Below are 23,132 nucleotides of genomic sequence, written 5' to 3'. Positions count from 1 at the left end.
GCACGTTCTGCGTGGAGCACTGGGTGTTATGCACAAACAATGACTCATGGAACACTACATCAAGAACTAATGATGTAATGTATGGTGATTAACATAACAATAAAAAATCTGCTCTGAAAAAAAAATAAAGAAAGAAAGAGAAGTCCATTGAATGAGCTTGTAGATTCACAAGTACCTACTCAAGTTGACATGGTTGAAAAGTTGAAATTTGAAGTCAGGTATTCTGTTCCTATGTGAATTCCCTACACCTCACTCCCTGAGAATAAGTGTTAGCATATATTTACCACTGTAATCTCATAATAGCAGAATTGGTTTGCAGTCCATTGGGAATGAGCCCTCTATGTCTGGTGAATTGTATCACTCCGAGAATATCTTCAATGCCACTGAATGTGAATATTTTAAATTTTACAGTGATGAACAACAGCGAGATTATTTAATGGAAAGACGGGACCTCGCCATTGATTTTATTTTTTCTTTAGTATTAATAGAAGTTTTGAAACAGGTAGGTCAGTAATTAATGTTCCTTTTAGATAAGATTTATCTGAAAGCTACTTAATGTTTTTAAAATCTAAGTTTTAAATTGTTCATGAATTTCAAATACTGGGTTATGTGAATTATGTTTATTGATTGCTAAAGGCCATATATAGTTACCAGAAGTACTGTTACTGATTTGATCCTTAATATTCCCTTCCAAGTTAAAAGCCATCTTTTTTTTTCTTTTCAGATTCCACTTCATCCTGTAATAGACAGTCTAATACATGACATTATTAACTTGGCTTTCAAGCACTTTAAGTACAAAGAAGGGTAATTTTTCTCCTAAGAATTTTGAAGAAGTGGGGTACTTAAATCTCAAACAAGTGTGCTCTTTTTAGATAATGGGGGATCCCTCACTTGTCTATTCATATCTTATTTAGGTACCTTGGTCCTAACACTGGCAATATGCACATTGTGGCAGACCTGTATGCGGAAGTCATTGGCGTGTTGGCACAAGCTAAGTAAGTGAACTCAGTCCTTTACCATAAGAACTTGAGTGCCTTTTCTACTGCAGGAAGGGGCTGTGTGTGAGCTAGTAGAGAGCTAGGCTCCTTTCTGTGATGGGTGCCTTGTCTCTGAAACTAACTAAAAGCTCCCTCAAGGCAAGTACCAAGTCTGTTTTTAGTTGTTTTCTCCATAATCTTTTTTACCTGGCAGTTGGTCCAGGTCCTACCAGGAGTCCGTGAGTTTCAGACTACTGCATCAAAGAAAGAAATGGACTAACCAAATTACTTTTCTCTCTGCCCAAATATTCCAAAGAAGTTTACCAGTTTTAGAAGTTTTGTTTTCTATATTCCATGAGTGGGTAGTTATGATATATATCATCTGTGAATGGGAAAATTCCATTCTAGAATGTCCCTCTACTATAGACCTTACTTAATTCAGCTGAGCTAAAAATGTCCCAGACTCTGTCATGGAAACAAGTCAGGGGAAAATTCTCATTGCTAAATTTATCTGGCCCCATAACACTACTTAGCAGGCTAGAACAAAGTGGTGTTAGACTATTAGCAATAATATACTTCTTCCAAAAGTGATGTCACACCTTATTCACCCATCTTCATCTTATTCAACCCTGAGGCAAATCAGGCAAAATCCTGAATGCCGAGGTTAAGCAAAATGAGCCAGAGACAAAATATGAATCCAGGCCAAGAGGTGAGCTTAAAGCAACAGTGATGCCCTGATGCTTGTGAAATGCAATCCTCAGAAGGAGATTTTTATCTCCAAGAGATGGAATTTCCTAACTTAATAGCATGGAAATGCCCAGTTTATCAAAAAATAAAATTTTGTAAAAAAGTACTTACTCAGCAACCTTACCTAGTGAAAACAGAGACAAGAACTCAGGAAACAGACCCCCAGAATTCTTCAGTGTGACTTATTAAACCTGGTTTATCTATTCATCTCAACTATACATTTTTTTAACACATAAAATATCAGTGTTAGATGGGAGAGAGGTAGATACACTGATGCCAGTGAGAAATATCAAGCTCAAAGACTAGCAGCAACAGAGAGGAAAGAAAAAGTAGCCAAAGCATACATAAGAACTAAACAGTAGTGTTATCTGGGCCATTTTGCATGAGATTATATATTGACTTTGCAGCCCATTGTCATAATTGTGGTTCATGAGTCATCAAGAAAAAAAAGCCCAATACATCTCTTTTTATTGCAGTTGAATGATAAAAAGTATTGGCATTTTGAAGGGAGAAGCTTTAATTACCTAGCAAGTTGATTCACATGTATCAACCCCATTCCTAGAAAAGATCAGAAAAATGAGTTATTGATATGTATTTGGCTCATTTGTGTCAAACCCTGAAAATCTCAACATATTCCTGTGTAATTCCTTCTGTAATTACCCCAGCCCAATTCTCTTATACTGTCATTTGGAAAATTTAATTTGCCAAAAATGGCTTTTTGTGTTTTTCTTAGTTTTTGTGAACTGTGCATTACAATATTGGTTACTGTAGAATGAGCTTCCTTAGCAATAGTGATTTTGAGTTGGTTGTGAATGAACTGAAAAACAATGTCATAACTAAGCCACATTCTAAGATTATAGGAATTTCCATATTAGGTCAGATTTATATGATCCACCAAGCCAGTGTTTTCTTGCCAACCATGGCTTGTTTTAATTTCCATGATGTCAGTATTTGTCCCAATTCGGCAATAGTCGAGTATATGAAATGTCTCAATTTGGACAATGCTCCAATACTTTCCAGTCATAAGAGAACCCCTTGGTCAGTGGCTTCTTATAGTAACTACAGTAGTGTATAGTAATCACAATGATATATTCTCAACCACTCATGTATAGATAACCTTTATTAATAGATAGTACAATCTTAAACTGGTGTCATAATCCAAATTATCACATTGCTTCCTTTTCGTGAGTATGCCAGAAACATTACTTTGTCATTGCCTTAGAAAAGTACTGTTTCCTTTGTTCTCAGGGGGGAAAAAAGGATGTATGCTTATCTAGTACAGGGTGCTAAACTTGAGTCATATAACATTTCTAATTCTAGACTTTACATCCAGCTCCCAGTGGTAATGTATATGAAATATTTTCTTCATTATGACTTTAGTTATTAATGCTTAGTATTAGTCTTTAAGTTTTAGCAAAATCACTATTTTTTTTAAAGATTTGATTTATTTATTTGAGAGAGAGAGAGAGAATGAGAGATAGAGAGCACGAGAGGGAAGAGGGTCAGAGGGAGAAGCAGACTCCCTGCTGAGCAGGGAGCCCGATGCAGGGCTCGATCCCGGGACTCCAGGATCATGACCTGAGCTGAAGGCAGCCGCTTAACCAACTGAGCCACCCAGGCGCCCCCAAATCACTATTTTTTATCTTACTAATGATAATGCACTTAATTCCTATCATTAAGGGAAAAAGATTTTGCTATTTAGTGATATCCCTCCCAAGTGCTGACGTTTTGAAAGTCAGTTAAGTTAAAGTTTGATTTTTTTTTAAGGTAAGTTTTTTTTTGGTTAAAATCTGGTATATTTATTTAAATAGTGATAATGGCCTCTAAGATACATAGATTTCAAAATTACTTTCTCTTTATGTGGTATAATCATAAGGTATATATTCTTAAACTCTCACTTTTATAATATGTATTCAACATTTCAAAGCAGTTTATTTTCATATGGATGTTCTAGTATACCAAAGACTGAGTAATCATTTAGTTACTGTATTTACTAAAGACAGCACAAAACACTAAAGGCACAGTCATTGAAAATGAATTAATTTTTCCCTAAAATTATTTTATGGAAAAATGGATTTTAAGTGCAAATAGATTTTGGGATTTTTTTAATGCTAAAGTAGCATGTTTATGTCATCTGGGACTTGTAAAAGATAGCCATATTTATTCTTCCATGATAAATAATTAGACTGTCAGCCACCCACTCATGAGAATGTTGAACTAGTAAGTTATACAAGTAACCTGCCCTCTCCTACTGTTCCTTGTTTTAGTCATGGATTAGAGATAGAAAACAAACTTTCCTAAGTATCATACAGTCTTTAAGACAATATAACTCTAACCTATAAGATTACTTTTTCCTTTTAAGCTTTCACATTTCAAAATTAAAATCCTTGGTAAGTTTTTTTAGTGTTTGGGAATAACGTGAATAAAAATATAATTTTTAAAAATCCAGTTGAGAATTAATAAATTTTTATAATCTTGATTAAAAGTGTCCTTTCCATTGCTTTGCACACCATCTCTGCCTCCCACCCTTTATCATCGCTGCCTAAAGACTCAGCCTTTGCCCCAATTCAAATCCCCAGAAATCTCCACTAATTATCCAGCTGGAAAGAGAGAGCCCTTTCATCTCCTGTGCCCTGGAGCCTCTTTAAGTGTATTATTCTCGTAAAAGGCAATGTGAAATATGAGAAAGTGATCTGGCCTGACCATTCCATCTCCCGGAAGAATCAGCGAGATCCCAGCAAAGGGTCAGGCACTGGCCAGCGCACCTCACAAATAATTATTATTATATTATTATTATATCACATTATTATATTATTACTGTATAATATATTATATAATATATATTATATCATAATCTTATAAATAATATTCACTAATATAAACAATAGCTAATCATAATAATTAATTTTGTAAATAATTTTTAATGATTATAATCTTATTTATTATTATTATTATTATTATCATTATTCTTTGCATGGTTCATGGTCAGTTCTACATTGCTTTATCTTCCCAAACTGTACACTGTTCTTAAGGCAGTGACTGTATTTCGTAGTTCATGGCAATGTAAGGCAGCTGGAGTACAGTGGAAATTCCTGGAATTTGTGTCAGAAGTCCTGGGTTTGAGTCTTCTTTGTCATGTTGATCTTCCACATCTGTTTCTTCATTTGTAAAATGGAAATGCATTCACTGCCTGACTCAGTGGATTGTTGCAAACGTAAAAATGTAAGAGTATAATGTGCAGAAAATATAAACCACCTTACAAATATACCTTATCGTTATTCCTAGTCCAGACCGGTGCTTCATAAACTTGAGCACAGCAGAATCACCTCTGGGGCTTGTTAAACAAGAGTCCTGGAACTCAGCCCCACCGTTTCTTATTCGGTAGGTGTGATGTGGGCCAATAATGAGTGTTTCGGACAAGTTCCCAAGCAGGGCTGCTGCTGCTGATCTGGGGGCCACACTTTGAGAACCACGGGTCCAGACAAAACATAGCACAGAGATTAAGCGTAGGGACTCTAGAGCCAGACATTTGGCTTGAAATTCTGGCTCTGCCGCCTACAGCTGTGCAACTTTATCACATTAAGAAGTCTCAGCCTCGAGTTCCTTTTCTGTAGAAAGGGTATGATAATAGTGCTCTGCTCAAGTTGTGAGGATTACGTGATCGTGACGATGAAATGCAGGGTTCACTGAACTTTGCTTGGCATATCGTAGGTTCTGGATGTCTGCTTGCAGCTGTCATCGTCTCCGTCCTCCGCATCAGGGTATTTTCTACTCTATAAGAAGTAGTTTAAGATGACATTGGAATTTGGATTTTATATTTTCTCTTCCACTGCCTTCTTAAAAAACCTCTTTTATTGTAAAATACATGTAGCAGGTAAGAAGAAAAATCTATAAATTGGTTTAGAAAAATACAGTTTTAACCAATTGTTCCCAAATGAGCACCACGTACCCTCCTGCACCGGAGCCAAGAACGAGAAAAGGACCAGGTGTCGCCACGTCTCCGACACCAACTTACCAGTCATGGCCCTCTTGTACTGCCTTCTGGTGAAACAATAGCTTCATGCTTACCACCTACTTTATTTGTCCTCAGGTTTCTACCTTGAGCTGTCAAGAGTCGTTTCAACCTTCCAGGATTCTGTTAGTTGGCCTTTAACTTTTATGATCATAAGAGCCCTCTTTAATCATGCCTTGCTCCTAAATGACCTTTTCACATCTCTAGAACCTCAGGCTAATCATCTCAGGAAGCAAAACACAGTGAATTTTAGAATGCTTTCCTTTTTCTTTTAACCAGCCATTTCAGAAATAGTTGGGATCACCTTTATGTATATGTTCCTCTACCTTGGGTACTTTGCAGATCTACTATTTTCTAGCCTCTTAGGATCTATTCTTTTTTATAATCCTATATGATAATGTTGTTGTAATTAATACTATTGGTTATTAATATTTTACTGTTAGGCGATACAGATGCCTTAAGTTCCTTGCAGACTGTGTCTTTTTAGTTGTAACATCCTGTGCGTGTAGAAAAAGCTTATTCATCTTTTAGATTTGATTTGAATTTTTTCATCATTAGATTTTCTTACAACCTAAAAGTATTTTTTTCAATGATTATTAACCTAAAAGTATAAAAGAAACAACAATAGAAAACTGTGGAAATGAATTAGGACGATTTCTTGGCATGATTTGCTGTCACTGTCAGAGATAGCAGGCCTGTGCTATTGCTCAGATGCTTACAATTAGAGATACTTTAGGCCCTTGGGGTCTGCAGTTATGTTGGAAATTGCCCAGCCTGAGGAAATGGAGCTTTTTGTCATGCTCAGTTTAACAGCGAGGCCATTTTGAGAGGGTCTAAATAACCCTGAATCTTCTCCCTGACTGAAGGAAATGCTGAGCATCTTATAGAATAAGAGAAGAAAGGAGAAGATTGTACTCTTTACCAAATCCCCAGTAGGAAATCCTTACAAAATGACAGCCACGTACTTCAACTGATTCAAAGGACTCCTGTCACTGTGCCCTGTCACTCCTAGATGCTGGAGGCCTCCATTATAGTCACTTTCATACCCATTATTTGATAAACCACTCATGTTCTCTTCTTAGATTCCCTGCTGTAAAGAAGAAATTTATGGCAGAACTCAAGGAATTACGGCACAAAGAGCAGAGCCCGTATGTTGTTCAGAGCATTATCAGCTTGATAATGGGGATGAAGTTCTTTCGAATTAAGATGTATCCAGTGGAGGACTTCGAGGCTTCTCTTCAGTTTATGCAGGTAGGTAATATCTTGGGCAGGAGAACCAAAGGGCTATCAACCCAAACAGCTCCCTTTATCAGAACGACTGGCTTGGAATGTGAAAACCCATTCACTTGACAATGTGGAGAAACTCCTACTTTTTCCTCAGTAATGCATAACGTGCTTTGTAACCAAATAATAGAGTTGTAGCCAGATAATTTCACTTTTAAACTTTCATATCACCTTTGAAGTAGGGTGTATAGTGGAATGTCTTATTGGTTGGCTTTTTTGCTCTTTTTGACTCACCTATATGTTGATGGCTGATTTTTTTGCTTTTTATAATTGATAGCATTGAGGTGGCTATGTTAACATTCGTAGGCATCAGAACTTTAAATAATGCAGAAAACTTTTTATTCCTACTATAAAAAAAGATCAGTTTTTTAAAAATCAACCAAACCATACATATGGTTTAGGTGTCAATTACGCAGTGTTTCTCATTATGTACTAAGAAAAGAATTGTTGCTAATGTGGATTTTGCAGAACATGTGGCTCTATTAGAATTTATAAAACTTTCTTTAATAATGCTGTGAACTAGGTTTAGTGAGGGTCTTTGTCAATGAAGAGCTTAGATGGATTAGACATATATGCTCTACTACTTAATACCCACTAAAATGGCTATGATCAAAAAGACAGATAATAGCAAGTGTGGGTAAGGATGTAGAGAAATTGGAACCCTTGTACACTGCTGGTGGGAATATAAAATGGCATAACAACTTTGGAAAACAGTTTGGCAGTTCCTCAGTGGTTAAATCTAGAATTGCTGTGTAATCCAGCAATTCCACATTTCTAGGGGTATATCGAAGAGAAATGAAAATATACATTCACACAAAAACTTGAATGCAAATGTTCATAGCAGCATTATTCATAATAACAAAAAAGTGAATACAGCCCAAGTGTTCATCAACTGATGAATAGATAAACAAAATGTGGTATATCCATATAAGGGAATATTATTTGGCCATAAAAAGGAATGAAGAACTGATCCATGCTACAACATGGATGTACCTTGAAAATATTATGCTAAGTAAAAGAAGTCAGACACAAAAGGCCGCATATTATATGATTCTATTTATATGAAATGTCCAGAATAGGCAAATTCATGGAGACAGAAAGTAGATTGGTTTAGAGGAAGGGAGTGTGGATAGAGAGGTTGGAAATGACTGCTAAAGAGCACAAAGTTTCTCTGGAGGATAATGAAAAGGTTCTAAACTTAATTGTGGTGGTAAATACAATTGTGGGGGCGCCTGGGTGGCTCAGTCAGTTAAGCATCCTCCTTCAGCTCAGGTCATGATCCCAGCGTCCTGGGATCGAGCCCTGCATCGGGCTCCCTGCTCAGCAGAGAGTCTGCTTCTCCCTCTCCCTCTGCCTGCCGCTCCCCTTGCTTGCCCTCTTTCTCTCTCCTCTCTCTTTCTCTCTCTCAGTCTCTCAAATCTGTGAAATAAGTAAATAATCTTTAAAAAATGTACAATTATGAATATACTAAAAGCCATAGAATTGTACACTTTGGGTGAATTGCATATCATGTGACCTATATCTCTGTGAAACTGTTAAAAAAAAAAAAAAGAATATAGGCCAGGTATCAAACTTCTTGGGTTTAAATTCAAACTTCAGTACTTACCAACACTGTGACCTTGGGCAAGTCACCCTTAACCCCTCCCCGCCTCACTTACCTTTGTGCAAAGCTGCCATAATGGTGCTAACCTTAGAAGGTGGCTCAGAGGACTGTTGGCATGTAGCAAGCACTTAGTAACTGTTAACACTTTTTATCCCTCTCTCATATGAATAATTCATGTATCTATGTATTTGAATGATGACTCAAAAGAGTATTTACACACATATACAAAATAATGTAGGAAAAGGGCCCCAATTCCAGGAGTCATGAAGAGCCATTCTGCATTGGGGAAATCATTTCAATGACTCCATGTTGGCAATGCCTTTCTTGGACTGATGTCTTAGTATAGAATCAATAGACTAGGAATTGTGTTAACTTTTGTTGGCAGTGGTCCCAATGTTGACTGAAAATAAGTATAATAGCTACTATAGAATATTAACATATCATCACAAATCCCTGTAGCCTTGGACCCTTCCAGGAAAACAATACCTAATGAAGAGTTACTACCAAAAAGGCCAGGAAAGAGAAAGGGGCTGGTGGAATTCTCAACAGGCCAGCTTCCCCAATAAATGATTCTCTGGGCCACCAAAGATACCCTTTCATAGATAGCAGTCCACAGGCAAAGACATCCTTGCTTGAGGAACTATTCTAAAAGTTTCTTGCCTGGGGTGGGGGAGGGCAGCATTCCAGACTTGCTTATGAAACTTTCTGAATAATAAACACACCGAAAATGTCAGAGCTAAGAATTAAACAGCTCTGTGCCTGGGGCTGTCACAGGGCCCAAAATAAGTTTAATATCTTCTGCCTCTCTTCGCATGTTTACCTTCTCTGGGGACCCGTGTTTGTGGGTTAATCAAGGACCCAGGGCCCCACGCATAGTAGGTGGTCAAGAGAAATTTGTCAGCAATGAATGTCTGAATGACTCAACCAATAAGTGAGTGGATGAGTACCTGCTTCCTGGTTGTAGATGCTTTGTCCTTTCAGCATAGTGATTTGAGAGAAGTCGGAGGGTGAGAAAACCAGTCTTGCAAAATATCATTAAGGCCATTTTGAACTTAAGTATTAATGCTAGAATCCAGTGATTTTCTTTAATGGATTAAGGAATATGCTATGTTAGTGTATATGATTGAATTAAGAGCTGTTTCCTTAAATTTGTTTAAGTACATTCATGTACACATTTCAATCTGTTCTCCCTCCTTTATGCTTTTTTCTACTTCCTAGGAATGCGCACATTATTTCCTCGAGGTCAAAGACAAAGATATCAAGCATGCCTTGGCTGGGCTTTTTGTTGAAATTCTTGTCCCAGTTGCTGCCGTGAGTTACGTTTTTATTTTTAAGAACTTCTTCAAATTGGATTAGAGAATCACCAATTTCATTAATATGATATTAACATGCCTCTCTATTTTAGGCTGTTAAAAATGAAGTAAATGTTCCCTGCCTTAGAAACTTTGTTGAAAGCCTATATGACACCACGCTGGAACTTTCTTCTCGAAAGAAGCATTCGTTGGTTGGTAACTCTGAGAAAATCCAAAACGCAAAACTGCAGAGGCTAAAATCCTTAGGCTGAAATCTATTTGAGAGTCATCAGGGTCCCCCAGAAGGGAGCATTACCTACAGCTGCCCCCAAAAGAGGGAGCATTTCAAAATTTGGAGCTTGCACTTAACGTTGACCGTAACCGGATCACAATAATATAAGGGGATTAGATGGTGTCACCTCAGATGACCCTTCTTGTCCTAAGATTCTGTTGTTTATTTTCAAGACTGGCTTACCTTGATTTTTGTTTTGAGTATTTTTTCCAATCTAAAAGTCAAAGTTTATAATAACAGTTTATCTTTTTCAATCTCCAGAGGTCTTCACTGGTTCGTTCCTATCCTGATATTCAAAATCAAAATGGAAGCAGGCAGCAGAGGGAGTTGGGAGAGAGACATAGGAAAGCTTCTCTGAAGGCTGAGGAAACAGTAGTTGGGAAAGCGTTTGTGCTGATGGGCAGCGCAGCACAGAAAAATCTTTTGAATTACCACAACCTTTTGCCCTCAGTAGTAAAAAAAAAAAAAAAAAAGACTCTGGTTTATGAATCAACACGTGGCATATGAGCTATAATTGTGACAGTATGGAGGAAGCAGGTTACTTAGGGAGCTGGTTTACTGGCATGATTTATGCCAGTCTTCAAAGTATGAGCATTGCCACCATTATTGGAGCTAATGCCCAGAGCTGCTTTGCTGGCAGTGGTGACAGATGTCCTCATTGTCTACGTCAAGACTGGCTTACCTTGATTTTTGTTTTGAGTATTTTTTCCTACGTCAATGGTCATTGTGACTAATCACTAGTATTTTTTTTTTTTTTTTTTTAGATTACTGGCTGGAATTAGAGTTATACTCAATGGTAGCTTAGTTCAAAGTCAGTTTAAAACCAAGCGAATAAAAAAATGAAGTTAATGGTCTGTGAAGCACTGAATCTCATTGTGGCAATTGTTTTTTGTTAATTGAACTTAATGGATGAGCCTGTTATATTTTTGTTTAAATCTTCACTAGCCTTAACTCTTTGGGTGCCCTCAAGGTGTATGTCTGGTTCAGCAGAATGGTGATGGGTTCTGCATATAAATTTTTTGGGTGGCTGCTCATTACTTTTCTATCTTCTCCAGTTGCTAGCTTTTCTATCTTCTCCAGTTGCTGTGGGAAACCAGCCCAGTTAGGCAGGAAAAGCACAGTAGCACCTCTGTTTATTCACTAGTAAGCAAATTCCTCCTGTGGTTAAATTTGTCTTGGTGGAGTTTACCAATGCAATAACATTTCTTTTAGGAATCTTCCTTAATTACAGGAAGATTGCATGCAAAAGAAAATATATACACCTACCTCTTAGACAAGGACAAGCTAGTAGATGTTTATGAGCAAAAACCCCAATAATATTTTTAAAATTAGTGTGCCTTCCTGCTTTCTCCCTGAGGATTGAGAGTGATCTAAGATAATGAGTTTGTTTTTAAAATTCGTAAGTGAAGACTAAATCAGTGAATCAGATTTCCACTTACTATACATGAAACTTATTATACACTTCATAATTCTAGATAAGTCCACCCCCAACATCGTCAGAAGGCGTTTGCGAAATGCCTACCTCTGCATGGCTCCCGTTGAGCCTTGTGTTATAGAGCGTCCTGTTTATTCTGGCCCACGGAGGGAGATGGCTAGGTAGCGATTCCGGAGAATGTGTGTTACCTGGTTTGTTGAAGTAGAAATCACCTCATGACCCCACCTTCTTTCTCCTCAGGCCTTGTACCCCCTGGTGACCTGCCTTCTCTGCGTCAGTCAGAAGCAGCTGTTCCTGAACAGGTGGCACATTTTCCTCAACAACTGCTTATCCAACCTTAAAGTTAGTATTTCTCAGTTCAAAAAAATCTTTTAGACCCTAGATATGCATCTGAGACGGTTACATGTGCTTCTGCGAGTGATTCCTAAAGTTTGCAGTGGAATTATCCTATACTATTGGGATAATGAAAAAAAAATATTAATGAGAGTTCTCCTTATTAAATATAAGACTTTATTTATTTATTTATTTATTTATTTATAATGCATGCCGGGGGAGGGGCAGAGGGAGGGGGGATAGAGAATCTCAAGTAGACGCCCAAAAGGGGGCTTGATCTCACTACCCTGATGTCATGACCTGAGCCAAAACCAAGAGTCAGACACCTAACTGACCAGATATAGTCAGGCACCCCAAATATAGTCAGTTTTAGAAGATGACCAAGGATAAGAGAAATCACTCCCAAATTGGGGAAATAAATCTTTTCTAGTAAGGATCATTTTCGGGGTAGAATTAAATACCTTTGTATATGCATTAATAATTGCATTTTATCTAACTGATTTTAAAAAAGGGGAGGCTGCACTTCGCTGGCAGAACCATGTGAATTGATTTCAGAAGCTCACCTGTACTTCCTGCATCCTTCCTCTGCCCCCGCCAATCTAGGAAAATATTTGAGGGGAAAAGTTCCTTTCTGTGGGGGGATTGGGCCCCAGTCACAGAGAATACTTATTACCTGTCATTGTGATTTGTGATTATTTGAAGGTATTCTATTCAAGCCACATGGCAGTCCATCAGCCCTAGGCACTCACTGAACAAGTATTGTGGTGGGTAGGCAGCACAGGTGCTCAATGAGAGGAATGAAGTCATTGTTCCTAAAACTGAGGAACCTACAGTTAAAACTACTATAATGATTAGCTTTAAATTTGGCTTTATAACTTTTAAGTGGTTAAGCATATTTTAAGTTTTAGTGACCTATTAATAAAAGACAACTAAATGAAAATCAACCCTAACGTAAGTGCAAACAGTGTATATTTTCTAGTTGTTTCCAGTTGTGTCTTAAAGTTCTTCTATGAGTTTGATATTTGCTGCTTTAGAATTTTTGAAATCTACTTAATTATACAATCCTGTATGTGCTTATACATGTTGCCTTGTCTTTTTTGTTATAAGACACTTTAATTTAGTGAGGTGGTTAAGATTAATTATATTATTTTGGCATTTACCATAATTACACCATAATCTGCATTAGAGCTGTTTTAAGCATGGATTGTGAAATCCAAGATTAGAATCATTTATTTTCTTCAAATTGGCGTGAAATATAATAGCAGTTATGGATATAGAATTAAGCTTTTAAGTATTCTGAAAAACAAAAAGCTTTTCAGGGTTTTCAACTATTATATAATATGCACTCTCTGATATTTTACTTAGGGATTTATGCATCTGTAATACATTTCTAACACAGAGCCCAATGTCATTTTGTTGTTGTTTGGCCCACTTTTAAGTTATTCAGTTATTAGTTCCAGTTAAAAATATTTTTTGTTTATTTACATTTTACACAGGTAGAAAATGGTCATCTTGCTCAAAACAAAGAAGTAATTAAGAATGTTCACAGTGCATTTTTCTGTATATATTATGCTAAGTGTTTTTGTGATGAATTTTAGAGTTAAGATAATACTTTGCATGAGAGTTTATTGTTGTGGCCAAAAAACCAAAATTTTTTGTTTAAAGTAGGTGCTTTTGAAATATAGTGGCATAATCTTACTTTAGACTGTAAGTGCCTTAAAGTTAAAATATGGGTGCTTTAGTCAAAACCCACCAAAAAGACTTAATAACAGGATTATAAATGGCTGTAGAGAGAAGTGGGACTACAAGCTGATGGGGTATCCCTATGCAAACATTTCAAGCATTAGGATTTCTTTTTTTTTTTTAAGATTTTATTTATTTATTTGACAGAGAGAGACACAGTGAGAGAGAGAACACAAGCAGGGGCAGTGGGAGAGGGAGAAGCAGGCTTCCCGTCGAGCAGGGAGCCCAATGCGGGGCTCGATCCCAGGACCCTGGGATCATGCCCTGAGCCAAAGGCAGACGCTTAACGGACTGAGCCACCCAGGTGCCCCCAAGCACTAGGATTTCTAAGAGAATGGCTGTGATGAGATCAGAAAGAGTATTATATAGAGGCAATAGCATAGAGACTGAACCAAATTCCAGAATTCCATTCAGTTCACCCAGTAGGTATGAAGTGCCCACTGTGTGAGGTGCTAGGGAAGGTGCTGGAAGTGGGAAACATAGGGGAAGTCAACTATATTAAAACTAGATATAGAATGGAGTCTCTGTCCTTGAGGAGTTTAGCATTTCATTGGCAGATATATAACAAAGTTTCAAAATGCATGATAGAGACAGTGAGGGATATAAAAGCTGAGAGTAGAGAGATACTTGTGCCCTGTGTAAAGGTTCAAGACCCCATGAAGCATGAAAGAGGTAGTTATTAGGCTAAATAAGGCAATGATATTTTTCTTTATGGGTAATAAATTGTTGGAATTCACCACCCCAAGGCTAAAAGATATAAAAAGATCCTTGATGAGTTACAATTGGAATAAAATGGTATCACCTATATTTAGAACTAAACCCAGTAGGGATTAAATAAGACCATTTTTGGGGTGCCTGGGTGGCTCAGTTGGTTAAGCTTCCAACTCTTGATTTCCACTTGGGTCATGGGAAAAGGCCCCACCACGGGCTCTGTACTCAGCAGGGACTCTGCTTGGGATTCTCTCTTTCCCTCTCCCTCTGCCTCTTCCCTGCATGTTCTCTCTCTCTCTCTCTCTCTCTAAAATAATAAATGAATAAATCTTTCAAAAAAATGAGACCATTTTAAAATGTCATAAATATACAGAAAACCTTCCAAACCAACTTAACAAATACTCCGTGAAGAAAAGCTAACATGGCTTCGGAAGTATACTTTGTCTTGAATGGGGTCAGTATTTTATGAGAGGTAGAGCCAACCATATCATTTCATAATGACCAGCAGACCAGCTTTTCTCCCTGTTTACCTGTCCCCTTTTTGCTTCCAGCACCCTGGCCTTCCTTGTGTCCCACTTCCCTCTACATGCTTAAGTATAGTGAACCTAATGTTTGAACCCTACCTGTTGAACACATCAAAGCCATCTTTGATGTGTTCTGCAGAGGGGGGTCATCAAGGTGGCAGTGTGACATAGAGCAGAATAGAAGTGACTGAGCATGAAAAATCTGCTGCTTTCAAAGTAAACAAGCTCTCAGATCAATGCTCATTTAATGTCAGTGCCCTGGTTTATCTTCAGAGTCAGTCTGTTGGAAGCAGGCTGCTTTGGTAACACAAACTTGAAGTCTTTATTTACACTTAGTTAAGTAGGTCAACCTTATGTTAGCAATATACGCTTGTGAAGTGATGGGGAATTTATGGCACCTTCTTACCACAACACTGACATCTTTCAAGAACTCTTGCTTAGTAGTAACCAATACTTTTTTCTTCTATATATTTAATGTCAGAATCTGAACATATTGGGCAATTAAAAATTGATACATTCCCTTCACGTCAGGCATAACACACCTAATTCTGAAAAAAAGGAAATGTGTTATGAAACTTGATTTAATAGTACTTATGTTTTTGTTGTGACTCTCCATTTATTAATAGTTCTTTTAACATGTAGTATTTATTAAGTATTCATAATAACTGTGCTAGTTTCCCATCCTTCAAAATGGATATAATTGGAACAATTTTTTAATTTTTTTAATTTTATGATAGTGAATATAATATCCCAGAGGTCCAGATTATAAAAACAAAATAAAACCATAAAAGAAACCTTAAAAGATAAAAAATGTGTCTGCTATATAGTTAATAACAACAATATCTCTCAGTAATTGGAAATCTATTATGAGCCAAGCCAGTGGTATGGGGGGTTACAGACTTTGTCATGGAACACCATGACAGTGTCATAAGCTCCATTGAGCTCGCCCTATACTTTCATGGATATCATTTATGTTTTTCTAAATATTTTGCTCCAAGAGCAATACTTTATCTGAAGGCTAGACAATACAGAATTAAAAATGGTTCTCCTTTCATCTCGGTCACTGCTTATACTAAGACTTGAATTCATTCATTTGTCCGGTCAATCAGTTGGTCAACAGTTTTTTACATGAAGAGTACCAGGCACTGTCCTAGGTGCTGGGAGTAAATGATGAATAAGACAGTAACACTCTCTGACCTCTTAGACCTTGTAATTTAGTGGGGGAGACAAACAGTAAACAAACATAGGAAGAAAAATTCAGATATTGATAACTGCTGTAAATAAAATAAAGTAGGATACTGTAACAGAGAATGACACATTCAGGAGGAGCAGGGGAGGGAGGGTGCAAGGAAGCTCTTTTGATTTCCCTTAAGAATCTCAAAAACTGTGGTTGCCATATATTTGTTGAAACTTGTCCTCAGCACTTAATGTATATTTATGTGTAATAATCACAGTGAAGTTTAAGGAGTGCTTTTTTAAACTTTTCATATAATAGTAAGATAATTAATGATATCTTTATATCATTGAGTAGACATTGAGTAATACATTAAGGAGTCCACAGCCATCAGTAGAATGCATTAAAATGTATGGGACCATTCATTTTAATACAACTACTGTTCTCTTTGTAAGTTTCAAATTTAAATGGTGTAGTATTGGCTATTTTAAATTTCTAGAAGCAGTTATTCTGCTTTAATATTAACCTCATTTCTATAAACTTGAGAAAATCTCTTTTCTTTTTTTTTTTAAAGATTTTAATTATTCATTTATCTGAGAGAGAACACAATCAGGGGGCGTCGCAGAGGGAGAGGGAGAAGCACACTCCCTGCTGAGCAGGGAGCCCGAAGTGGGACTCTATTCCAGGACCTTGGGATCATGACCCAAGCCGAAGGCAGACACTTAATGACTGAGCCACCCAGGGACCCTGAGAAAATCTCTTTTCATCTATCTTTCAGATCTGTTCAAGACACATTTCAAAGTGAGATTTATAAATTCTAATAGTGCACATAAACTAGGCTTAAAATTAGTAATCAGCTGACGAGAGGGGCGCCTGGGTGGCTCAGTTGGTTGGGCGACTGCCTTCGGCTCGGGTCATGATCCTGGGGTCCGGGGATCGAGTCCCGCGTCGGGCTCCCTGCTCAGCGAGGAGTCTGCTTCTCCCTCTGACCCTCTTCCCTCTCGTGCTTTCTATCTCTCATTCTCTCTCTCTCTCAAATAAATAAATAAAATCTTTAAAAAAAAATCAGCTGACAAGGGTATGACTTTCCATGAATGCCTTATTTATTCAGACACTGAAGAGAAAATAATCTGCATAAATTGTTAGTCCAGGTGTGTTAGAGTTATCCTAAACCTATATTCTTAGCACATAGGTTCTCTGGGTAATATGGTCATCGAAAAGTGAATTATGATCAGAGAAATTCCAGTGTCAGAAGGAAATACCTAAAAGAAGAAAGGGGTTGACTATGGTGTGCAAGAGAATATGACAGAAAGAAATAGATTTACTTCAATGGCTCTAGTTGAAGTGGAAGAGAAAACTAGAAGGTAGTTGAGTATAACAATATCAAAAGATGACTAAAATTGTTTATCAATCTCTGTCAATAGAGCTTGACCTTAACATGCACCAGAATCTCCAAAGAAGCCTGTTACAAATGCAACTTCTCAAAACCTACCTCCAGAGATTCTAATTTCAAATGTCTGAGTGCAGTCAAGGAATCTGCATGTTCATAAGAGGTTCAGGGGGGAAGGAAAGATGGCGGAGGAGTAGGGGACCCTATTTCAACTGGCCCCCGGAATTGAGCTGGACCAGACCACTCTGAGCACCCACGAAACCAGTCTGAGATGTAAGAAGATCTGGATCTCTACAAACAGAAATCGCAGGTGGTTGATTTCGAGGTATGAAGCGGGGAGCCCTGATTCCACAGGCAGATATTGGAGGATAAATGGCAGCAGGAGGGTGCCTGGCCATGGGAATCCTACACCGCCGGTGAGCGACAGCCTCACGCGCTGGGGACAGGGCACAGACGTGCAGACTGGTAGCGGCGGGGAAAGGACTTTAGGGCAGCCCCCGGGGCGGAAACCCAGAGCGGCGGGATCTGGGGGCGGCTGGCGGTTTTAGAAGCACAAAGGGCAGAGATGTGCCCCGACCTGGAGGTGGGACTGGGAACGCGGAGGGGCGCACAACCCAGGCCGATGCAGTTTATAGCAGCGCAGACAGAAACGGAGACGGTGTGGCCTAGAGAGCTCACTGAAGAACAGACTGCGGTCTCTCTGCTCTGAGGCAGAGGGTTGGAAACGGTCTCTTCTGCTCTGACTTGTGGAAAAGCTGTGGAAAGCCGCCAGAGAACAAAAGCCCCAGAAACTGATTCCCGCTGAGCCCATCCCCCACCACATGGGGCAGGGCAACTCCACCCCAACAGGCTTGCCTGAGTAATAGCGCGGCAGGCCCCTCCCCCAGAAGACAGGCTGGGAAAACAAGAGGCCAGCAACCCTAAGGTCCCAAGAAAACAGGTGCATCTTGCTTCAGTTCTGGTCAATAATTTGGACTCTATACATTTCCTCAAACACTCAACAGAATGACTAGGAGGAAGAGCCCCCAAAATAGAAGAGACTCAGAGATTATGACTTATGCTGCAGATTTACAAGTGCATGCAGATATAACCAAGATGTCAGAGATGGAATTCAGGCTAGCAATTGTGAAGACAATGGCTAGAATGGAGAAATCAATTAATGGCAACATAGAGTCCCTAAGTGCAGAAATGAAAGCTGAATTGGCAGAACTTAAAAATGCTATCAATGAGAGCCAATCCAATCTAGATAATCTGACAGCTAAGGTAAGTGGGGCAGAAGAACAAATAAGCGACCTGGAAGACAATATAATAGATAAAAAGGGAAAAGAGGAGGCCACGGAAAAACAACTCAGAATCCATGAAAATAGAATCAGAGAAATAAGTGACACCATGAAGTGTTCCAATGTCAGAATAATTGGAATCCTGGAGGGAGTGGAGAGAGAGAGAGGACTAGAAGATGTATCTGAGCAAATCGTAGCTGAGAACTTCCCTGATCTGGGGAATGAAACAAACATTTGCATCCTAGAGGCAGAGAGGACCCCTCCCAAGATCAAGGAAAACAGGCCAAGACCCTGACATGTAATAGTAAAACTTGCAAATCTTAGAACCAAGGAAACCATCTTAAGGGCAGTGAGGGGGAAGAGATTCTTTACGTACAGAGGGAGGAACATCAGAATAACGTGAAATCTATGCACAGAGACCTTGCAAGCCAGAAAGGCCTGGCAAGACATATTCAGGGTACTAAATGAGAATAACATGCAGCCAAGAATACTTTATCCGGGAAGGCTGTCATTTGGAATAGATGGAGAGATGCAGTGCTTCCACGACTGGCAGAAACTGAAAGAATATGTGACCACTAAGCTGGCCCTGCAAGAAATATTAAGGGGGGTTCTATAAAAGGAGAAAGACCCCGAGAGTGATATACAACAGAAATTTACAGGGACAATCTATAAAAACAACGCCTTCACAGGCAACATGATGACAATTAATTCATATCTTTCAATAATCACTCTCAACATGAATGGCCTAAATACTCCCATAAAACAGCACAGGGTTGCAGATGGATAAAAAGACAGGACCCATCCATATGTTGCCTACAAGAGACTCATTTTGAACCTAAAGGTACATCCAGACTGAAAGTGAAGGGATGGAGATCCATTTTCCATGCCAGCAGACCTCAAAAGAAAGCTGGGGTAGCAATTCTTATATCAGACAAATTAGATTTTAAACTAAAGTCTGTAATTAGAGACTCAGGACACTATATCATTCTTAAAGGGTCTATCCAACAAGAAGATCTAACAATTGTAAATATCTATGCCCCCAACATGGGAGCAGCCATCTACATAAGCCAACTGTTAACCAAAATAAAGAGTCATATTGATAACAATACGTTAATTGTAGGAGACCTCAATACTCCACTTTCAGCAATGGACAGATCATCTAAGCAGGAAATCAACAAAGAAACAAGAGCTTTGAATGACAGACTGGATCAGATGGACCTCATAGATATTTACAGAACATTCCACCCTAAAACAACAGAATACTCATTCTTCTCGAGCGCACATGGAACTTTCTCCAGAATAGACCACATACTGGGTCACAAATCAGGTCTCAACCGATACCAAAAGATTGAGATTATTCCCTGCACATTCTCAGACCACAATGCTTTAAAACTGGAACTCAATCACAAGAAAAAATTTGGCAGAAATTCAAACACTTGGAAGCTAAAGACCACTCTGCTCAAGAATGTTTGGGTCAACCAGGAAATCAAAGAAGAACTTAAACAATTCATGGAAATCAATGAGAACGAAAACACATCGGTCCAAAACCTATGGAATACTGCAAAGGCGGTCCTAAGGGGGAAATACATAGCCATCCAAGCCTCACTCAAAAAAATAGAAAAATCCCGAATTCACCAACTAACTCTACACCTTAAAGAACTAGAGAAAAAGCAACAAACAATGCCTAAGCCACACATTAGAAGAGAAATAATTAAAATTAAAGCAGAGATCAATGAATTAGAAACCAGAAACATGGTAGATCAGATCAATGAAACTAGAAGTTGGTTCTTTGAAAGAATTATTAAGATCGATAAACCACTGGCCAGACTTATCCAAAAGAAAAGAGAAAGGACCCAAATTAATAAAATTATGAATGAAAGGGGAGAGACCATGTCTAACACCAAGGAAATAGAAACAATTATTAGAAATTATTATCAACAACTATATGCCAATAAACTGAGCAATCTGGATGAAATGGAGGCCTTCCTGAAAACCTATAAGCTGCCAAGACTGAAACAGGAAGAAATTGACAACCTGAATAGTCCAATAACCAGTAACGAGATTGAAGCAGTGATCAAAAACCTCCCAAAAAAACAAGAGTCCAGGGCCTGATGGATTCCCTGGGGGAATTCTACCAAACATTCAAAGAAGAAATAATACCTATGCTACTGAAGCTGTTTCAAAAAATAGAAACAAGGAAAACTTCCAAACTCATTCTATGAGGCCAGCATTACCTTAATCCCCAAACCAGGCAAAGACCCCATCAAAAAGGAAAATTTCAGACCGATATCCCTGATGAATATGGATTCCACAATCCTCAACAAAATCCTAGCTAAAAGCGTCCAACGATACATCAAAAGGATCATGCACCATGACCAGGTGGTAGGATTTATCCCCGGGATGCAAGGGTGGTTCAACAATTCGCAAATCAATCAATGTGATAGAACACATTAATAAGAGGAGGGAGAAGAACCATATGGTCCTCTCAATTGATGCAGAAAAAGCATTTGACAAAATACAACATCCTTTCCTGATTAAAACTCTTCAGAGTATAGGGGTAGAGGGAACATTCCTCAAGTTCATAAAACCCATCTATGAAAAACCCACAGTGAATATCATCCTCAGTGGGGAAAGCTGAGAGCCTTTCCCTTAAGATCAGGAACACGGCAAGGATGCCCACTTGGCATTATTATTCAACATAGTACTAGAAGTCCTAGCAACAGACAACAAAAAGAAATAAAAGGTATTTCAATTTGGCAAAGAGGAAGTCAAACTCTCTCTTTTCTCAGACGACATGATACTTTATGTGGGAAATCCAAGACTCCACCCCCAAATTACTAGAACTCATACAGCAATTCAGTAATGTGGCAGGATACAAAATCAATGCACAGAAATCAGTTGCTTTCTTATACACTAATAACGCAACTGTAGAAAGAGAAATTAGAGAAACAATTCCATTAACAATAGCACCAAAAACCATAAGATACCTCAGAATAAACCTAACCAAAGAGGTAAAGGATCTATACTCTAGGAACTACAGAACACTCATGAAAGAAATTGAAGAAGACACAAAAAGATGGAAAAATATTCCATGCTTGTGGATCAGAAGAATAAACATTATTAAAATGTCTATGCTACCCAGAGCAATCTATACCTTCAATGCCATCCCGATCAAAATTCCAATGACATTTTTCAAAGTGCTGGAACAAACAATTCTAAAATTTGTATGGAATCAGAAAAGACCCCGAATCACCAAGGAAATGTTGAAAAAGAAAAACAAAGCTGGGGGCATCACGTTGCCCAATTTCAAGCTATATTACAAAGCTGTGATCACCAAGACAGCATGGTACTGGCACAAAAACAGACATAAAGACCAATGGAACAGAATAGAGAGCCCAGATATGGACCCTCAACTCTATGGTCAAATAATCTTTGACAAAGCAGGAAAAAACATGCAATGGAAAAAAGACAGTCTCTTCAATAAATGGTCCTGGGAAAATTGGACAGCCACATGCAGAAGAATGAAACTTGATCATTCTCTAACACCATTCACAAAGATAAACTCAAAGTGGATGAAAGACCTCAATGTGAGACAGGAATCCATCAGAATCCTAGAGGAGAACATAGGCAGTAACCTCTTTGACATCGCCCACAGCAACTTCTTTCAAGATACATCTCCAAAAGCTAGTGAAACAAAAGCAAAAATGAACTTTTGGGACTTCATCAAGATAAAAAGCTTCTGCACAGCAAAGGAAACAGTCAACAAAACAAAGAGGCAACCCACAGAATGGGAGAAGATATTTGCAAATGACACTACAGACAAAGGGCTGGTATCCAAGATCTATAAAGAAATTCTCAAACTCAACACCCAAAAAACAAATAATCAAGTCAAAAAGTGGGCAGAAGATATGAAAAGACACTTCTCTGAAGAAGACATACAAATGGCTAACAGACACATGAAAAAATGTTCATCATCATTAGCCATCAGGGAAATTCAAATCAAAACCACATTGAGATACCACCTTACACCAGTTAGAATGGCAAAAATGGACAGGGCAAGAAACAACAAATGTTGGAGAGGTTGTGGAGAAAGGGGAACCCTCTTACACTCTTGGTGGGAATGCACATTGATACAGCCACTTTGGAAAACAGTGTGGAGGTGCCTCAAAAGATTAAAAATAGAGCTACCCTATGACCCAGCAATTGCACTCCTGGGTATTTACCCCAAAGACACAGATGTAGTGAAAAGAAGGGCCATATGCACCCCAATGTTCATAGCAGCAATGTCTGCAATAGCCAAACTGTGGAAAGAGCCGAGATGCCCTTCAACAGATG

At 38.4% G+C, this 23,132-nt stretch overlaps 1 protein-coding gene across 4 annotated transcripts in view; it reads left to right on the top strand.

The window, feature by feature from the left end:
• Positions 1–23,132, top strand: part of FRY (FRY microtubule binding protein) — a 447,132-nt gene that overhangs the window by 272,842 nt on the left and 151,158 nt on the right. For all 4 annotated transcript variants that reach the window (XM_073894719.1, XM_073894717.1, XM_025875084.2 and 1 more), the window contains 7 exons: positions 412–502; positions 725–804; positions 915–995; positions 6,819–6,987; positions 9,842–9,934; positions 10,029–10,127; positions 11,883–11,984. In XM_073894719.1, the coding sequence (XP_073750820.1) occupies positions 412–502; positions 725–804; positions 915–995; positions 6,819–6,987; positions 9,842–9,934; positions 10,029–10,127; positions 11,883–11,984 (715 nt within the window). The remainder of the gene's footprint in view (positions 1–411; positions 503–724; positions 805–914; positions 996–6,818; positions 6,988–9,841; positions 9,935–10,028; positions 10,128–11,882; positions 11,985–23,132) is intronic.

Source organism: Callorhinus ursinus, unplaced genomic scaffold, assembly GCF_003265705.2.
Source record: "Callorhinus ursinus isolate GAN/ISIS: 27379988/994484 unplaced genomic scaffold, GSC_fseal_2.0 scaffold7, whole genome shotgun sequence".
NCBI classification, from domain to species: Eukaryota; Metazoa; Chordata; class Mammalia; order Carnivora; family Otariidae; genus Callorhinus; species Callorhinus ursinus.
This window is presented reverse-complemented; position numbering and strand designations above follow the sequence as displayed.